The sequence below is a fragment of the Vigna unguiculata genome, chromosome 3 (assembly GCF_037176805.1).
Source record: "Vigna unguiculata cultivar grain cowpea cultivar isolate G323 ecotype 2 chromosome 3, ASM3717680v1, whole genome shotgun sequence".
NCBI classification, from domain to species: Eukaryota; Viridiplantae; Streptophyta; class Magnoliopsida; order Fabales; family Fabaceae; genus Vigna; species Vigna unguiculata.
The window spans coordinates 3,770,237-3,787,556 of record NC_140794.1 but is presented as its reverse complement, the minus strand read 5'-3'; the positions used below and the strand labels follow the sequence as shown (position 1 = coordinate 3,787,556).

The 17,320-nt window shown below is 30.0% G+C and overlaps 2 protein-coding genes across 3 annotated transcripts; one reads left to right on the top strand and one right to left on the bottom strand.

Moving 5' to 3' along the window:
- Nucleotides 1-368: 368 nt before the first annotated feature.
- Nucleotides 369-7,435, top strand: LOC114177077 (CBS domain-containing protein CBSCBSPB1-like). 2 transcript variants are annotated; one of them, XM_028062311.2, is made up of 15 exons: nt 369-620; nt 702-851; nt 1,742-1,901; nt 1,990-2,122; nt 2,226-2,363; nt 2,500-2,581; nt 2,692-2,805; nt 2,949-3,015; nt 3,150-3,255; nt 3,330-3,397; nt 4,973-5,082; nt 5,173-5,306; nt 5,719-5,804; nt 5,887-5,976; nt 6,531-7,435. In XM_028062311.2, exons 2-15 carry the CDS (start codon nt 718-720, stop codon nt 6,702-6,704), a joined length of 1,596 nt encoding a protein of 531 aa, XP_027918112.1. In that variant the 5' UTR covers nt 369-620; nt 702-717; the 3' UTR covers nt 6,705-7,435. The 2 variants fall into 2 exon arrangements, with proteins under 2 accessions (XP_027918112.1, XP_027918111.1); XM_028062310.2 differs by having other exon boundaries at nt 2,226-2,396.
- A 1,965-nt stretch (nt 7,436-9,400) lies between these two features.
- LOC114178939 (protein transport protein SEC13 homolog B) lies at nt 9,401-11,260 on the bottom strand. Its single transcript, XM_028065095.2, has 2 exons — nt 11,106-11,260; nt 9,401-10,433 (listed from the first exon to the last, which is right to left on the bottom strand). Exon 2 carries the CDS (start codon nt 10,427-10,429, stop codon nt 9,524-9,526), a length of 906 nt encoding a protein of 301 aa, XP_027920896.1. The 5' UTR covers nt 10,430-10,433; nt 11,106-11,260; the 3' UTR covers nt 9,401-9,523.
- Between the last annotated feature and the right edge of the window lie 6,060 nt (nt 11,261-17,320).

Here is a 17,320-nt window from a genome sequence, read left to right as displayed (position 1 = left end):
ATATTTAACTTAACACTAAAGTAAAACTGTGTCAAACATTATAAACAACTCAAATACAATACTGAAATGCGTACAAAACATCAAATAAAAATAAAATTTAATTAAAATAACTAAATTTACGTATTTCGAAAAATAAAAATCTGAATTAATCTTAAAATTTTAAAATAAATTAATTCTAAAATTTATTAAAAATTAAAAGAAAAAATATATATTTAACACTTTAGAAAAATAATCCACGATACTTGGAGTGTTTATTTTGTACATACGTATTTGATTTGGTTACAAAGGAATGTGTAAGGCAAATATATTCCCTATAATAACTGAATTCGTTAAACTTCATTGAACGTAGCATTGGCATGCTTAGTGTGACACATGTCGAATTTACCGCACTTGCTGATCCTAGGAGAATTGGCACCGTTGGAATCGGCGCCAAGTTCTCCTCTCCCACCACCACCCCGCCTTTTTTCTTCAGCTACCTACACAACCACAATGTTCCTTCTCAATCTGTCTGTTTCTGCACCGGCTGGTCACCGGGAACATACTTCATTTTCCGACCGCCTCTACCCCCTTCTATCCAGATTCTTTCGCCCTCCTTTTTAACCAACATTCTTCTCTTTCCGGTTACTTTCTTTTCTTCTCAATTTCGTTACTCGCTTTTCAATTTTCATCATCACAATTTATCTGAATTTGAGCGGTTACAGGTAGCGTTCGGGAAAGATGTCAATTCAAGGTGTTTCTTCTCGAAGGCTCGCTTCGTTGACGAACAGCCCCTCGCAGAACAAGAAGAAAGCCTCTGAGTATTCGTCGCTTGACCTTACTCCTCGTAAAACGTTCCCGTCACCGCGCACCGTGTACTTCCTCCTTCTCATTTTTTTTTTCGTATGCGTTTTTCTTTTGATTGATTTATCCTACCTATAAAATAAAATAGTTATGTTCTACCAGAGTTTTTTTATCTAAAAATGTTTTTTAATATTATAATTGATTATTTAATTTATCATCATTAAATTATATTCAATTAGTAGCTCATTTCATAAAAAATAAAATAAATCATAAATGTAAAACTAAGTCACGAATAGTTTCTCTCAATTCATATGGAAAATGGAATAGTCTCTCGTTTAATTATAAATACTTTAATTTCAGTAAAAGAATTATTAGTAAAAATACGTTACGGATCTTATAAATAAAAATGAAAAAGACATTTTAATAAATTATGTATTTATTTATTTGTAAATCAAATCTACATTATTTTTAAAAATTGATTAATTATTAGAAAGAGCTCTGCTTCATAATATAAAGTTTTAGCATAGATTTTAAATTTAACTTGTGTATTAAAATGCTTTTATTATAATATGATTAATGTATTTGTCTATTTTAATTTAAGTTATACAAAATGACTATTTAATTTAGGTATTGCAGGAGCTAATGCGATTCTAAAGAAAAATTCAAATTGAAATAGTATAATTCGTGTTCCTGCGAATTGTCATTTTCACTTTATGGAAACACGTATTCTCATGATTAGCTAATTGATGCATCACATAGAGTGGTTTATTAATTAAGCATTCACAGAGTATCTGTTCAAGGCTCTCAAATTATATTGATTTTTAATTTTAAACAAATGTGTGATGTCTTCGTTCTCGGAAATGTAAGAAGAGATGAATCAGATAATGGTTATTGTGGTTTTATCATTTAAATCATGTGATGATGATGATGATGCCATTGTTTTGTACTTGGAATTGGGCAGGGGAGAGCGAACTGTGAAGTCATTGCGGCTTTCAAAGGCATTGACAGTTCCTGAAACAACCACCGTCTATGAAGCTTGTCGTAGGATGGCTGCTCGCAAAGTAGATGCTCTACTGCTAACAGATTCTAATGCTTTGCTCTGTGGAATCCTCACAGACAAGGTAAATTTGGACTTCTTTTTGTGACACCCACTAACAAAAAAAATGAATACTGGGCCTTTTGTTTTACATTATAATTTTGTGGTTAAAGGATATAACAACAAGAGTTATTGCTCGTGAGGTTAATCTCGAAGAAACAACCGTTTCCAAGGTTATGACAAGGAATCCAGTATTTGTCCTTTCTGACACTCTTGCTGTGGAAGCCCTCCAAAAGATGGTGCAAGGTTGGCAGAATACGGAGAGAGGCAACACACACTTTTTTCAAGTTGATTGCTGTTTCTGTATGGTGCTTTTTGAATAAATACAAGGATGATTTATTGTTTTCAGGGAGGTTCAGACATTTACCTGTGGTGGACAACGGAGAAGTTGTTGCCATACTTGACATAGCGAAGTGTTTGTATGATGCCATTGCCCGTATGGAAAGGGCAGCAGAGAAAGGAAGGGCAATTGCGGCTGCTGTTGAAGGTATCGAAAAACACTGGGGAACACCTACGTCTGGTTTGTACAGTATTTTCTTTTTTTCATGGCTACTTTTTTTTTAGTTAGGTTCCCAGTTTCTTTAGGCCTGGTTTTGTTTCATGCTAATTTGGCCTTTGTGCAGGCACCAATTCGACGTTCTTTGAGTCACTTCGCGAGCAGATATTCAAGCCTTCTTTGTCTACAATAATTCCTGAGAATTCAAAGTAGGTAATAATTTCTTTTGTTTTAGATGACAAAAGTTTTCTGGGATTTAATTTGCTTGCATGTTGTGATTATTATACCAAGATAATTCAGCAGATACTGGCATTTCCAGGGTTGTTACAGTTTCACCAACAGACTCAGTTTTGGCGGCAACAAAGAAGATGCTTGAACTTCGTGCTAGTTGTGCGGTTGTGACTGTTAATGACAAACCTTGTGGTATCCTTACGTAAGTGTGTTGCTATTGGCATTGCCACCCTCCTATTTTTCTGAAAAGTTACTTTTACCTCCTACATTCGAATTTTTTTTTTTTTGGTAAACAAGTATCGTCCGTATTTTTTTAATGTACTACTTTCCCTACACAAATTTCAGTTCAAAGGATATCTTGATGCGGGTGATAGCACAAAGTCTTCCTCCAGAATTTACTCTTGTTGAGAAGGTACCACTACAACTAGATCTAGTGATGTTCAGGACCACATTTTCCTGCATGTTTTAGAAGAAGTTTTTCAGAGCTTTCGTCCAGTTATCGTTTCTTGTCCCTTTTTTTCTGACCTACAGTCAATCAATATACAGGCCATGACTCCAAATCCAGAATGTGCAATAATTGATACACCAATAGTCGATGCACTTCACACTATGCATGATGGGAAATTTTTGCATCTTCCCATTGTTGATAGAGGTAATATAAATTGTATATGAGATGGGGAACTAGTTCCTGCATCAATATTTTTCTGATTTGGATGGTTGAAACAGATGGTACTGTTGTTGCTACGGTTGATGTAATTCATATAACTCACGCGGCTGTAGCAACAGCTAGTCAGGTATGCTTTCTATGACTGTGTAAACCTACTGCTGTTGATTGCATTAAACCTCTATTGAATCCTTGTTGAAATGGGGTAATTGGCTGTTTATTTGTAAGTTATACACAATCTTTTCCTAAAATAAGGATCGAGCATAATAGAAAGATACTTGATTATTAAATAGATTTCTATCTTTCGCATTGGAATAGAAGCACAATAAGTAAAGATATTTTAGAAAAAAAGTAATTACAATTTATAAGGTAAACTGATTATTACCTTTTTCAATGTGAATTTCAGATGATAGGAAAGTTGTTCCATTTCTATATTAAATTTGTATTTTCTTATTGATTTATGTACTATAGCAAATTATTTTCAGTAAAACTAGTTACTTTTCTTCACCTTAAAAACTAAATGCAGATTTCATATATGAATTGATATCTGAATATGTATGCAATTTATTGATTAGTGGGTCGTCAGTCAGCATTTTGGTTTTAAACTTGGGAGAAGAAAATTGCCACCCTCTTTTCTCCTTATCCATATGCTTAAGCCTCTTGTCTTGGAAATATAAGAATATGAAATCTTGATGATTCATTATTATCGAAAGCTTAACCGATGTTAACTATTTTTCTTTTTATGAATGTTCTTAAAGCATGGAACCGGCTACTAAGAACAGAAAAGGAGGTGGCATATCATACTAATAAATTTAATGAAAATATTATCCTCTAGTAGAAAGCCAAATAAAATCAGAGAGCACTTCGTTTTTTTTTTTCTCGGCTTCAACCTCCACATGCTCTAAGACGTAGGCGTAGCACACAACATACTGAACAGAGTTGGCGTAAAAAATAAAATATAATGAAAAGAGTTGTAAAATTTTATACCATCCTCACCGTAATCAACACGACCACCAGACTCGTTAACACAAAAACGTGTGCCTTAGTCAGGTTGATTAGCGTCGTACACATAGTTTACTGATGTTGAAATGTGCGGTTAACTTTCTCTCTCTCGTATGTCATGAAATTGAATATTTAGAATCACCAAGAGTCAAGCATTATGGAGAAGTAATCCTTATATAAAATCCCTTAGGTTGTTTTCCATGATTTTACACTTACATAAGTAAATACAGTGGGGGAATGACTGCTATTTTTTCTCTGTTGGTTTATCCCATCGATGCATCGAGGATTTCTTTTACCCTTACAATTTGGCAATTTACTATCAATGGTACCTTTAGTCCCATCAATGGCGAAGAGTATCAGGGTTTAATTTTTCCCACCTCTTGTTGCAACACTTTTTTAATCTGCAAATATTAATTATTAGTTTAGTTTTTATTAGTAGAGTACTCAAACTGATGACCTACCTCTCCAACGACTTTTTCCGCCTATCTTCTACTTGCAATATGTAGCTCCTAGGACAAAGAAAATGTTCAACTGTTTTTACCAACTGGATATTATTCTAAAGTTATTTCTTTCACTTCCCTGATTTGGAGCACTGCTGATGTTAATGTTGAATATAAGATACCGAAATTCAATTTTTTTTAGCTTCCGTGATCTTTTTCCGCTAAAGATTTGTAATGATGGCAACATTTTCTCCACTGATTAGGTCGGAAACAGTGCTGGTTTTAATAATGAAGCAGCCAACACCATGATACAAAAATTTTGGGATTCGGCCATGGCCTTAGTTCCAAATGGGGAGGACGACGATTCCCAAAGGTTATATCTTTTTCAAATATGCATCCCTGTTGCCAGGAAAAGTTATTTTCAAAATTTTAATTTAATTACATGTTATTATTGACATGGCAGCGAAGCTTCCTTGAAAATGGTTTCTGAGGGAGGAGAAATAGGGAGATCCCTTTCTTATATTGGGTCAAGCATGACGAATGCATTTTCCTTCAAATTACAAGACAGGAAGGGTAGATTGCATAGATTCACATGCGGTATGTCAACTATATATTGCATGTTTCCAATCAGGTCTTCGCGTACATGTGTGTTTTCCCTCTCCATCTTTAGACTAGCAAATTTTCGTTAACAACCATATCACAAATTCACTTTAATAATAAAATATGTACTTAATTTAGTCTGCAAGCAAATTGATAAAAAAAATGTTATTTAAAATTTAAATTGGTAGTATAATGGTGATATATAATGGATTGATTGGAAAAATACCATAATTTTTAGTAGTCTCAGTTGAATGTTACTGGTTTGCAAGTCTTCAGTCAATTTTTAGTATTCTGTAACCGCAAGAAACTTGTTTATTGACTGAAGAAGCTCTGTTTCAACTTACACGTTAATTATGCATTACGTAAAAAGATATCAGTTGAGTGGTTTGTGTGCTTCGTGCAAGTTCAGATACTCGGAGCATGACAGATGTAATAACTTGCATCATTCATAGAATCGGTGATGACATTGACCCCACGAACCTGCCCCAAATTTTGGTAAGTTTCAAAATGTTATATTTATATTCTTCGGTCTGGCTTTTCTCCTTTTTCTAATGCAAGCTCGTCGATTTGTTTGTAGTACGAAGATGAAGAAAATGATAAAATTGTACTGGCTTCGGACAGTGATCTTGCCGCAGCTGTAGACCACGCAAAAGCGGCTGGTTTGAAGGTATGGTTGAATGGAATTTTGAGAGAGGAAGGGCTAATGATATATTAAAGAAAAGTTGAATTTAGAGCAAGATAGGTTAATTAGTCATTTTCCTTTTCTTATATGAGTTCACAAATATTAAAATGGAATAACAGCATCGAAAATGTTTATGGCTGTATGGATCAAGAATCAATTGTCTTAAAAGGTAAAAGAACTTTAAAATGTGGATAGAATATTATAAAATGCATGCCTCACACAGTACATCTACTGCTCTTTTTGAAATTTGATATAGTTGACATCAAGAGAGGTCAAAAGAATTTAACTTTAATTTTCATAGTTGGTTAGAAAATTTGCATTCACATATCTCGTATTCCATCACAAGATATCTTGTCAGACCTATCTCAGTCTAATAACACTAAGGAAATTAGTCTCTGATTTTGTGGACGGGAAAGACAGACGTCACGATCAATAAAACGGTCACTTTGCTTTAAATTTGTTTCATTTGCATCTCATGATAGTATATCAATAGGAATTTGTCTCAAATAAGTTTGGAATTGAATTTATGAATTTTGTAGGGATTGAGATTGCATTTAGACTACTCAGGAACACGGGATTATGGAAATGATTCAAGTTCAATGAGTTGGAAATATGGTAATTCAGAATCATGGGCAACAGCATACAGCACTTTTGCTGCTGGAGCTGCAATTGTTGCTGCCTTAGGCCTAATGGCATTTGTGAGGCGAAGTTAATAACAGGAAGAAGCAGCTTTTGACGGGGGTAGAGGCCACAAATGAAGTGAGTTGGAACTTTGGAGGGGCATACTTTTAGCACTTGCCAATCTCCGATCTCCAATCTCTAAGTTCTGGCATTTTGTATAACAATTTGTATCTGTATTCAAATGTTATACGAGAAAGAGAGGAAAAGCATTCTTATTTCACTTCATCATCTCTTGCACCTGTATTCTGGTATGTCCGGTAGTCTCATGCAGTTAAGAGTGAGGTTAAAGACAATTTAAATATATCTTCTTTCAATGTTTCAAGAAGTTTTTCAAGGACAACCATGACGAAGCTACGGTATACTCGATGGTTCACATCTCTGGAAAGCAGAAGTCAAGAACAACTTAAAAACATCTTCATCGATCAACTCTGTGAGACATCTTTAAGAACAAATTTAGATTTCAAAACGAACGATACTTTAGATATAGTTATCGACCGACCTAAAGTCGGAATACCCTGTAAATTTGTAATATACAGATTTCCATATCTCATCATCTACCCGATGATTTACTGATTCCTTTCTCATATGTTAATAAAACAGAAATTGGGCTTGAGTTGATAACAAACAATGATTTCGCTTGCAATTTACCAATTAGTAAATGTTTATTGTATTCTGGAAGGTGTAGGTTTAGTGTATGTTAAAAATATTGGTGTATGCTTAACATTTTTCTTAGTAATAAAGTTGATACAAAATGTTAGTGTAATCTATCTTAGATTCAATGTGCATGCTTCTGGTCCGTAAAATATATTTGAAATATGTTTTTCCAAATCCCAATTCAATATCAATCTCATATCCATCTTAAATATTTTTACATGATTTTATTGATTTCCATGTCACTTAGATAATAATATTAAAAGTGAGAAAGTAATTAATCTTTTTGTATGATTAGTGGTGAGACTTTTAGGATTTTTTAAAAGGTTTATTAAGTAAAAATTATATATATGTGAAGTTAAAAAGATTTATTAGAGAGAAATTGTATATATTTGATTTCAGTCCAACCACCTACATAAGGAATGACAACTTTTAAAAAATACAAAATATCATTTATCTTAAATATTTTTACATGATTTTACTAACATTCATATCACTTGATAATATTAAAATTGAGAATGAGATTTTTAGTATTTTCTGAAATTGTTTATTAAGAATAATATATATATATATATATATATATATATATATAACTTCACTTTATCCTACATAAGGATTGAAACTAATTTTAATCCAAAACATGAAGAAAGTGAGTTTATGAATTTTTTTTTATATATGTATAATGTTTAACTTTGTTACTTTTATCTAATATGAGACTTAGACTCATAATTCAATTATTCTCAACAACAATTACATAAAAAAAAGAATTACATAAAGTTGCATTGATTTTTTTTTAGATTATGTTGTGAGTGAATAAATTTTTATCATTAGTTATATGTTAGTCTATATAGAGGTGTTATTTATCTTAAAAAATTCTTTAAGTCGGGAATCGGGTTGAATAAATCATTACCATGTAATGAAGATTCATACCTTGTTACATACATGTTATTTTAGTAATGCTACGATATTGATTTAGAATAAGAAGAGAGTACTTAGAAAACAGAATAAATACTTTATTGGAAGTATAGTTTTTTTAATATACCCTAATTGTTATTTTAATTATGTGCATGGAAGTGTTATTTATTTTAATTTACGAGCATATAAGTAACATTTATTTTATCCAAAATTTACAACAATTTTGACTTTTCAGTGTGAAAATTAAACAGAAAATTACGCTAACCTTTCCAAGTATATTTCTCGTGTTTTTCTGAGTCCTTTTCCGCTGGTTCTTGTTTTGGTTTTGCTTTGCACGTATGCATGTAAACCATAATTGTCTTCTATCACTAAATATTCGGTAAAAAAGAAAAGGAATTCGTAATTACCATCATATATTCTTACTGTACAATCCATGGTGTTAAAAATGCACAACATTTACTTTTCTATGAAAGTGCAGCAGTGAATTCGTCACTCGTTTTGTAGGAGACAGTATTTCCCTAAAATTTTAAGGAGAAAATCTAAATGGAAAACTCGCTTTGAAAGCTCATCTCTTAAATTTTCATATCAATTTTAAGGACATGTCCGGGCTATAACAGGGTGGATGATGTGAATGCTGCACCATCTAACTAAACAAAACAGAAAACAGAAGTTTTCTTCTACATAGAGAAATCCAAACAATCGTATAAAACATTGAGCAAACAACAGATACCAATTTTATTGCTTCTGGTAAATGTGACAGCAAATTTAATTATATCACTGTTGATTATGTCTGTTACTAAAATTAAATCATTCTTACACTATAAGTCAGTCTCAATTCTATGGAAGCACAAGACAATTGGAAAGCTCATACTGCGTAGTTCAAAGTTATTAACCACTTTCCCCTACCTGCCTAGATACACTACAAAATAAAAATAGTTTTATCCCAGCAAGTAAGGTCAATTACACAGATCGCACGATGATATCACGTGAAGTTCTCTATCACAGGCCTGGTTAAAAACAAATTCTCAAGGATATTATGCAACTCCCAGAACAGAAGCTATTGTCACATTATATAGTTGAAAAATATTCTTCTGACCTCAAAATAACTCGAACTAATGAACTTAATTCTTACACAAACAGAACATGCAATGGATCACAAACATCAATGAACAATGAAGCACAATTAATCAACTGTATAATATCCAGGGAAACAAGATGTCAACTATATTTCAAAACAAAATTCTAACCATTTTCAAAGTAATAAACAAGGCCTGCAAATCACATTCTAAGGCTCCACTGTTGTCACCTGTTGCCATTCCCCATCTACTGCTTCCTTCCACAATGTCACATTGTTGTTCCCGTCAGCCACGGCCAGTATGTTTCCCGTCAGTGACCATGACACCCTCCAAACAGGTGTCTTGAAATCATTCAAAACCTTGCCTTCCCACTGATCACCCTCTTTTGCCACGGTCCATATAACCACTTTACCATCCTGTGATGCACTAGCAATAGTGGATTTAGGTAGCCCTAAATTGGGTGCCCAAGCAACATCTCGAACCCAATCTGTGTGCATATGAAGAGCAGGGAAGCAGTCCATCTTCCACAGTCCATTGTTGAGCTTCCATACCTTCACAGTATTATCACAGCCACCAGAGCACAGCTTCTGCACAGGATCAAGCAACCCTGCACCAACAAGGGCACCAGGTGCCGTTGATGGTGCCCATGACACAGAAGTGACACCAACTGGGTGAGCCTGATCAATCATTGCAGTGTCCCAGCCACCGTCTGCTCTTGCAGTGAAAACAGAGATATTCCCATCGGATGAGCCACAGGCCAAGCAGAGACCCAACTCGTGGGGCGCCCAAGCAATAGAGTTCACAGATGATTTGTGCTCATCAAACACATGAGCTTGAGTCCATTCATTTTGGTTACCCTCCTTCCATATAATGACACGGCCGTCATAGGAACACGATGCCAGAAGAGAACCAAACTTAGGATGAGCCCACACTACTTGCCAAACAGGTCCTTGGTGACCAGTCAATGTTGCTAGATGCTGAGAGGCCGTGTTGCTCACTCCAATTATCTTAATTGTGTGATCTGATGAAGCTGTTGCCAGCCTCTTACCATAGTAATCCATTGCAACATCATGGACCGTGTCTTGGTGACCCGTTTCAACCTTCTGAGAAGGCATAATTCTGTTATAATCACACACACACAATGCAATCATTTAGTTTCAAACAACAATTTGCAAGTGAAACTAACAGCTAAACTAAACTAAACCCTCTGTTAACTAGTCACTTCCAATGTTGAAAAGGTAAATAAAACCTCAAATAAAATACAATGAAGGAAAAATAAAGCATCAGCATAAGATTCAACCCCAAATACACAGATATATAACATTTCCAAGCAAGCAACTAGTAAATTTAAAAAAAAATAAAAAATCACTACAGATTACAATAAATCCATCAACAAAAACATAATACTCAAGCAAAACCCTAGTCCCAAGATGAAAAGTGAAAATCCAGCCAAAGGTTTTAAATTTTACACAAATATTCATCGAATTTAGTATTGAAGAAAGCACGACACAATTCCGTTTAAATCATGATCTGTGAACGATCTAGAATTTCACAAAATCAATAACACCAAACCCTGTAAAAAAACGAAAATTGGGGGGAGGGGAATGGTTTATCGCGGAAAACAAACCGCATCTGGCGAAACAAATAAGGGAAAGCAAGTAACGGAGGTTCCAACAGAATAGAGGTGTCAATTGAATGGAAAGAATCGCAAAATGGGTACCGACCAAATCAGAAGATCCCAGTTGAAATTTGAATAGATCAAGAGAGAAAGAGAGTACAAAGAGAGAGAACCTGAGAAAAGGAGAGCGAAAAATCAGAGGTGGTTGCCGGAGCTGCCGTGGAGGGTGGCGCGAGTAAGGGTGGCCGGGTGAGTGTAAGATGAGATCTAATGAATAAGCAGAAAAACTGAAAATGGAGACCAAGATTAATGGACAAATATTATTATTTATAAATATAAAGCTCTTTAAAAGTCTACTATGAGGCACATTTTTAAGAGAAGAATAAAAGATGACTTTCGTATGTTTCTCAAAAATGATACCACTAGACACATCTTACAACTTAATTATTATTTTTTAAATAAATTTGAATAAAAGTAAGTTAGATAGTTATGAGATATTTTATATGGACTTATTTTCTTATTTTTACGATCAAATGTCATAAGAGAATTAACAATTTCCATTTTCAAGTCCAATAAAATTTGAAAATCACACTAAGTGATATGTTATTATTATTACATGTAAATGACATTCTGAAGAAGCAGTGACTCATTTAGCTTCTTAATGTACTCATGTAAAATGCAGCAGTATTATTGCATGTAAAATGAATTTTAAAATTAATTCATCCTCAAAATGTTATATCAATTTAGTCTTTTATTTTTATAAATGCATAAATTTAATCATTTTTATCAAATTTTATTAAGTTTATTTGACATTTTAAACATATTTTATTATACTATTTAAGTTGACATTAAAACAAAATTGTGTTAATATAAACAATTTAAATACTATTATTAAATATGTTTGAAATGTCAGATAAATTTAATAAAATTTGATTAAAAATACTAAATTCACGTATTTTTAAAGATTAATGAATAAATTGATTAAATTTTTTGAAGAGAGATTAATTTGAATTTCATTGAAAAATTGAAGAATCGAGAATATATTTAACCATTCTTTGATTGTTGGATGCCATTTAATTACTAATATTAGAAAGTGGTTGATCTTATGTTATATAACACATGTAAGTTTCATTAAGTTTTAGAATATGACAATCTATTCACAGTTAAAGAATTTAAAAAAAATATGTTATCAAATTTCTTCCTGTACCCAAAAATATAAACATAATAGGATTGGGAGGTTTTCCCAGAAAGATATTTCCGAAATTTATGAGTATCTTCCGAAAAATTATTTCCAGAATTGGTTTAGTGTGTTCCGGTAAGTGAAATCCAGAAATTCATATATTATGGAATGAAGGAATAAATTTGTGAGGGTGCAGAAAGAAACAGCCGTAAGAGAATCAACTGCATAAGGGGCTTAAAGTTGTCAGGCCCATTATAACACTAACCCGTCCAATCGATGAATTTTAGATCGTGTAATTTGGAAGGTAATTTTAGATATGAAAAAATAATTTAGAATATATATTTCAAAACATATTTACATTTTAGAATATATTTCAAAATCTGTAAATATTTTTCGAATTGTATAATTTATAATGAAGGGCGAAATGTACATTTTGAAAAGTATTTACACATCCGAATATACATTTTAAATTACACAATTTGGAATGTATTTAAAAAAAATTAGGATGACAAAATTGTCTTGGCTAGACAGAACGACTGCCAACTTTTTTTTTAATAGAAATTAAAAAAAAAATACACATTGTGATGTACTTGTAGATTGGGTCATTGTTTTTAGGACTTGTTTACCTCCGTAGGAAAAATGAATGGCGAGAGATGAGTGCATTGAGAACACATTATCCTTCAATAAGTTAGTTTGAAAACGATAACTTTAAATTACAATAATATAAAATTAATTTTATGCATTAGTAAAGTCGATAAAAAATGTTAGTATAATCTGTTTTAGATTCAACGTGCAAGCTTCTGGTCCATGAAATTTATTTGAAATGTGTTTTTCCAAATCCCAATTCATCATGTTCAATATTCAATCTCAATCTCATATCCATCTTAAATATTTTTACATGATTTTTACTAATTTCCATGTCAATTGGATAATAATACTAAAGATGAGAAACTATTTAAATCTTCTTGTATTATAACGTATGATAAGAACTGCATAAAGTTACATTTTTTTTAGATTACGTTGTGAGTGAATAAATATTTATCTTGAATTATGTTAGTCTATATAAAGAGATCTTATTTATCTTATAAAATTCGTTAAGTCGTTGAATCAATTATTTATTGTTAATTTGCTATATAATGAAGGTTCATCTTTTTTATTTCTCTTATAAAACGCCTGGATTTAATAATTTATTGTTATTTTACTTTTACACATTATGGGATCAAAATTCATATATTGTACTATTTAATATTTTGATATTAAAACAATTTTTATCGTTTCAATCATTACATTAGAATTTTATTATGACATCTAGGTCAACATCACTTATTCCATTGAAAGAGAGAAAATTACAAGAAAAACAAGCTCACGAGGTCACTGATTACCTTGAAATAACATTGTCACATCACATAATTAAAAAATAACATCGCTTACGTAGGTGTTGCATTCTCTTAAACTTAAACTATAAAAATAATATACTAATTAACTAATTATTAATACATCATTGGTATAATAAGTCACTTTACCATTTTTATGTAAAAAAATAGAAATTTCTATTTTAAATATTTTATGATTTTTTTTCTTTTATGGATAATTGGAGTTGGATAGATGATAAATACAGTTTCAATATGAAGATTCTAATTGAACTTAGTTATGATGTAGTTACAATAACTAATGAGATGTAGATTGGATGGAGAAAAAAATTGTTTTACATGTGTCTTTGGACGAAGTCTCCAAATGAAGAAGATGAGACATAAAAGAAATTTAAAAACAAATTCAATTTAGCTATAAGTATCAATAAGAAAGAGATGACAAAAACATGATGTGTGACTTTTCACGATAGACAAATAAAAATCTAGTTATTTAAATTGGAGTTGGTATAGTAATTTATTCTAAAAAACAATTATTATATTTTCAATAATTTTATAATCAAAATATTCAAAAAAGTAAAAAAAAAAAAATATATATATATATATATATATATATTAATTTTATATTTCAAATAAAATAGAATAAAGATTATTATTACAATTTAAATTTTAAAATACACTCTTAAAATTTTAAAATATAATTAAAACATAATAACAAAAAATTTATTAAAAATCTCGTCGGACTAGACTAGGTCGGTTGAGGCGGAATAATATTACCCACATATTTTACAATCTCTAATGTTCAATTATACCGTCGATAAACCATATTTATTTTTTTTTCCTACATTTATTTTTTGAAATGTAAGAAAAAAAAAGTAAGTTGTAATAATAGGATGGAATATTCACTTGATTGTAATTTGAACACATTTTATATTAATATTAATACTTAAAATTTATGTTCAAACATTTAAAGTTATTTTATTTATTGTTGTCAACTTAATTGTTTGTTACATTTTTCTTTGGTTCAAACGATAAGGTTAAAGTTCATGCGAAGAAAGTATAATATTTATTTTCAATTCTATTCACTGTGAAATAATAGTTATATACTTTGGGTAGAAACTAAAATTCTTGTTCAAAATAACAAGATTAAGATCATTAATAAATTCCATTTTAGCATATTAAATTGGCAGACATATTCACTAATCTATGTATTAAACATGTTATTAAGATATTGAGTAAAATTTATTTTTAAAATTAAAATTAAATAATTTTTGTTTATAAACAAAGAATGATTCATTATTATGCATTCTAATTTTTTATTGCGTGAATATTGTCCAAATTCTTTTTTTTTTGGTATTGTTTGAATTTGTTTGAGTTTGATTTGTTTAAAATTCACAAAGTAAATTATATCTTTAATGTATTTTATTTTTTATAACGATCTAAATTATTTATTTTTTTCTATGAGACCAATGTCATAAATATTCTTGAGCCTAATAGATTTTAGTTTTAAGAAAAATTAAGTTTTTCAACACGCGTTAGCATTTTTTAATTTTTAGTACAACTATAGGCTTTGGTTTTAAAAGAATCAAAGTTTATATTGGTATAGACTTTGATTCTTTAAACAATTGAAGCCTATATTTAGAGGAAGTAATAGTGAATATGTTGGTAGTTTTTCGGCTTTTTTAGGAGTACTGACTTCTATTTTACATAGTTTATGGAAGTTATTTATGCTTTTAAGCATTTGTTTGGAGGGAGGGTTTTCAAAGGTTTTGGTTAGAGAGTGATTTTTTTTAGTTTGTCATAATTTTTTGGATTAACGAGTGATTTCTTCGGGTCTTACAAGAAGATGACGTCGATGTTTGTATCTTTATAATCATATGCAACTTAAAATTTCTCATGTTTTTCATGAAAAAAAAATCATTGTATTGATAAATTAATTAATTTAGCTCTAATTCATAAAGAACAATATAAGTTTATCTTTATATATTTATTTATATTTTTTTATAATAGATATAGTTTATCTATATTTTATAAAATATAGTTATATCGTAAATTTGGGACACCTCCTATATTTTGTTTTGTTTCATTTTTTTTAATAATTTCTATATAATGACAGATGAACTTTAAAATGTTTAAAATGTTTGCATACTTGTCAAAGTTTGTAATATTTAATATGACCGTACTTAAAAATTTGTAGTTAAAAAGAAGGGTTTAATACCAAGACTCATCTTCATTGTAGTCCAAGTCATGACTCACCAATTTTAAATTATAGTCAAAGAGGCAAAGCTAGTGCTTCAAGTTTTAATTAAAAATTGAAATACGTAAAGGTTCATGAGAAAATTTTACTGTTTCTATAGCAGTAAATAATATCTGTCATAATATAAAAAATAATATAATATCAATTTCAGAAAATATGTAACTAAATTTATCACAATTGTTGTGGAAAAAGTATAGTCAAGGTCTTCGTCTACCCTACTCATAGGGGCACTTCAATTTTTCAAGGTACCACTGTTCATGGTTTTTCTCCATATCCATCTTTAATATTAAAATAATAACTTATTTTAGTAGAATATAATATTTATTTTTATAAAATTGATATCACATAAAAAATCTATTGATTTTATTAAATAAACACTTTTAACAAATAAGAATAGAAAGTATATATATTTCTATGGTTGAAGTTCAAGGCTCTCCAACTTTGAATAATAAATAAATACTCAAATCAATTTATTGAAAAGACTAAAAATTATAAAAATTATTTCCATGGTTTTGACATTTCCACCAAAATGAATTGTTGTTCTCGTCCAATTGCATCTTTTGGACAGGCTTGATATATATATATATATATATATATATATATATATATATATATATATATATATATATATATATATTTTAATTTCATCACGTGATTTCTCTTTTAAGAATTTATAATAATATTGAATATAATAATTTATAATATATGTGACGTCAAAATTAACATTAGCAAAGACGTATTTGATGATGATGGAGCAAAGAAAATGATCATTACTTAAAATGCAACAGCTTTCTCACAGCAGCTCTATTTGACTCCATTAAACTCAAATATTTAAATTAATAAGAACTTTTAGTTATTAAGGTAAGAAATCATTGATATTAAGTAAGTACTCTATGTAATATTAATTATATTTATATACCTTATTAAGATCTAATTAATAATGTATCAAGAAAGGACTGAAATATATATATATATATATATATATATATATATATATATATATATATATATATATATATATATATATATATATATATATCACAATAAGAAAAATAAGATCTTATTTTCGTATTTAATAAAAAAAATTCAAAAATTAAGTTGAACATAAAAGTGTTACGAAAAATATATTTAAATAATATTAATCACAACAAAGGAATAGATGTACACTAACAATTTTATGAATATACACAAATATAATCCACAAATATAAATATGATGTGTTAATAACACGAATTTATTATATTATTAGTTTATATATTAGATATTTAATTAATATCAACATACAGATACATATTTAATATGATACATAATATTGGTGAAAAGGTAAATATACATATACCAAATTTTTTATTAAAATAAATAATTAATTTTAGAAATTAATCTAACAGACGTCACATTTTTTATTTACTTGTTATATAACTTAAGAGGTGTATTTAAGTTGTAAATCACGATTCGTTCGAAGATAAAAGAGGTGAATAAAATGAAAATTGAAAAATGAATAAATAAAATTGAAAATTAAATGTATTTATTTGTTAAAAATTAAAGAAAAAACAAAGATGGAGAGATAATAAAAACAATTAAGAA

Bases quoted from the DNA above. Each gene is read 5' to 3' on its own strand.
- LOC114177077 (XM_028062310.2), top strand. From the start codon at position 718: ATGTCAATTCAAGGTGTTTCTTCTCGAAGGCTCGCTTCGTTGACGAAC. The intron at 3,398-4,972 runs GTATGCTTTCTA...TCCACTGATTAG, and splicing joins CTGTAGCAACAGCTAGTCAG to GTCGGAAACAGTGCTGGTTT. The intron at 5,805-5,886 runs GTAAGTTTCAAA...ATTTGTTTGTAG, and splicing joins CGAACCTGCCCCAAATTTTG to TACGAAGATGAAGAAAATGA.
- LOC114178939 (XM_028065095.2), bottom strand. From the start codon at position 10,429: ATGCCTTCTCAGAAGGTTGAAACGGGTCACCAAGACACGGTCCATGAT.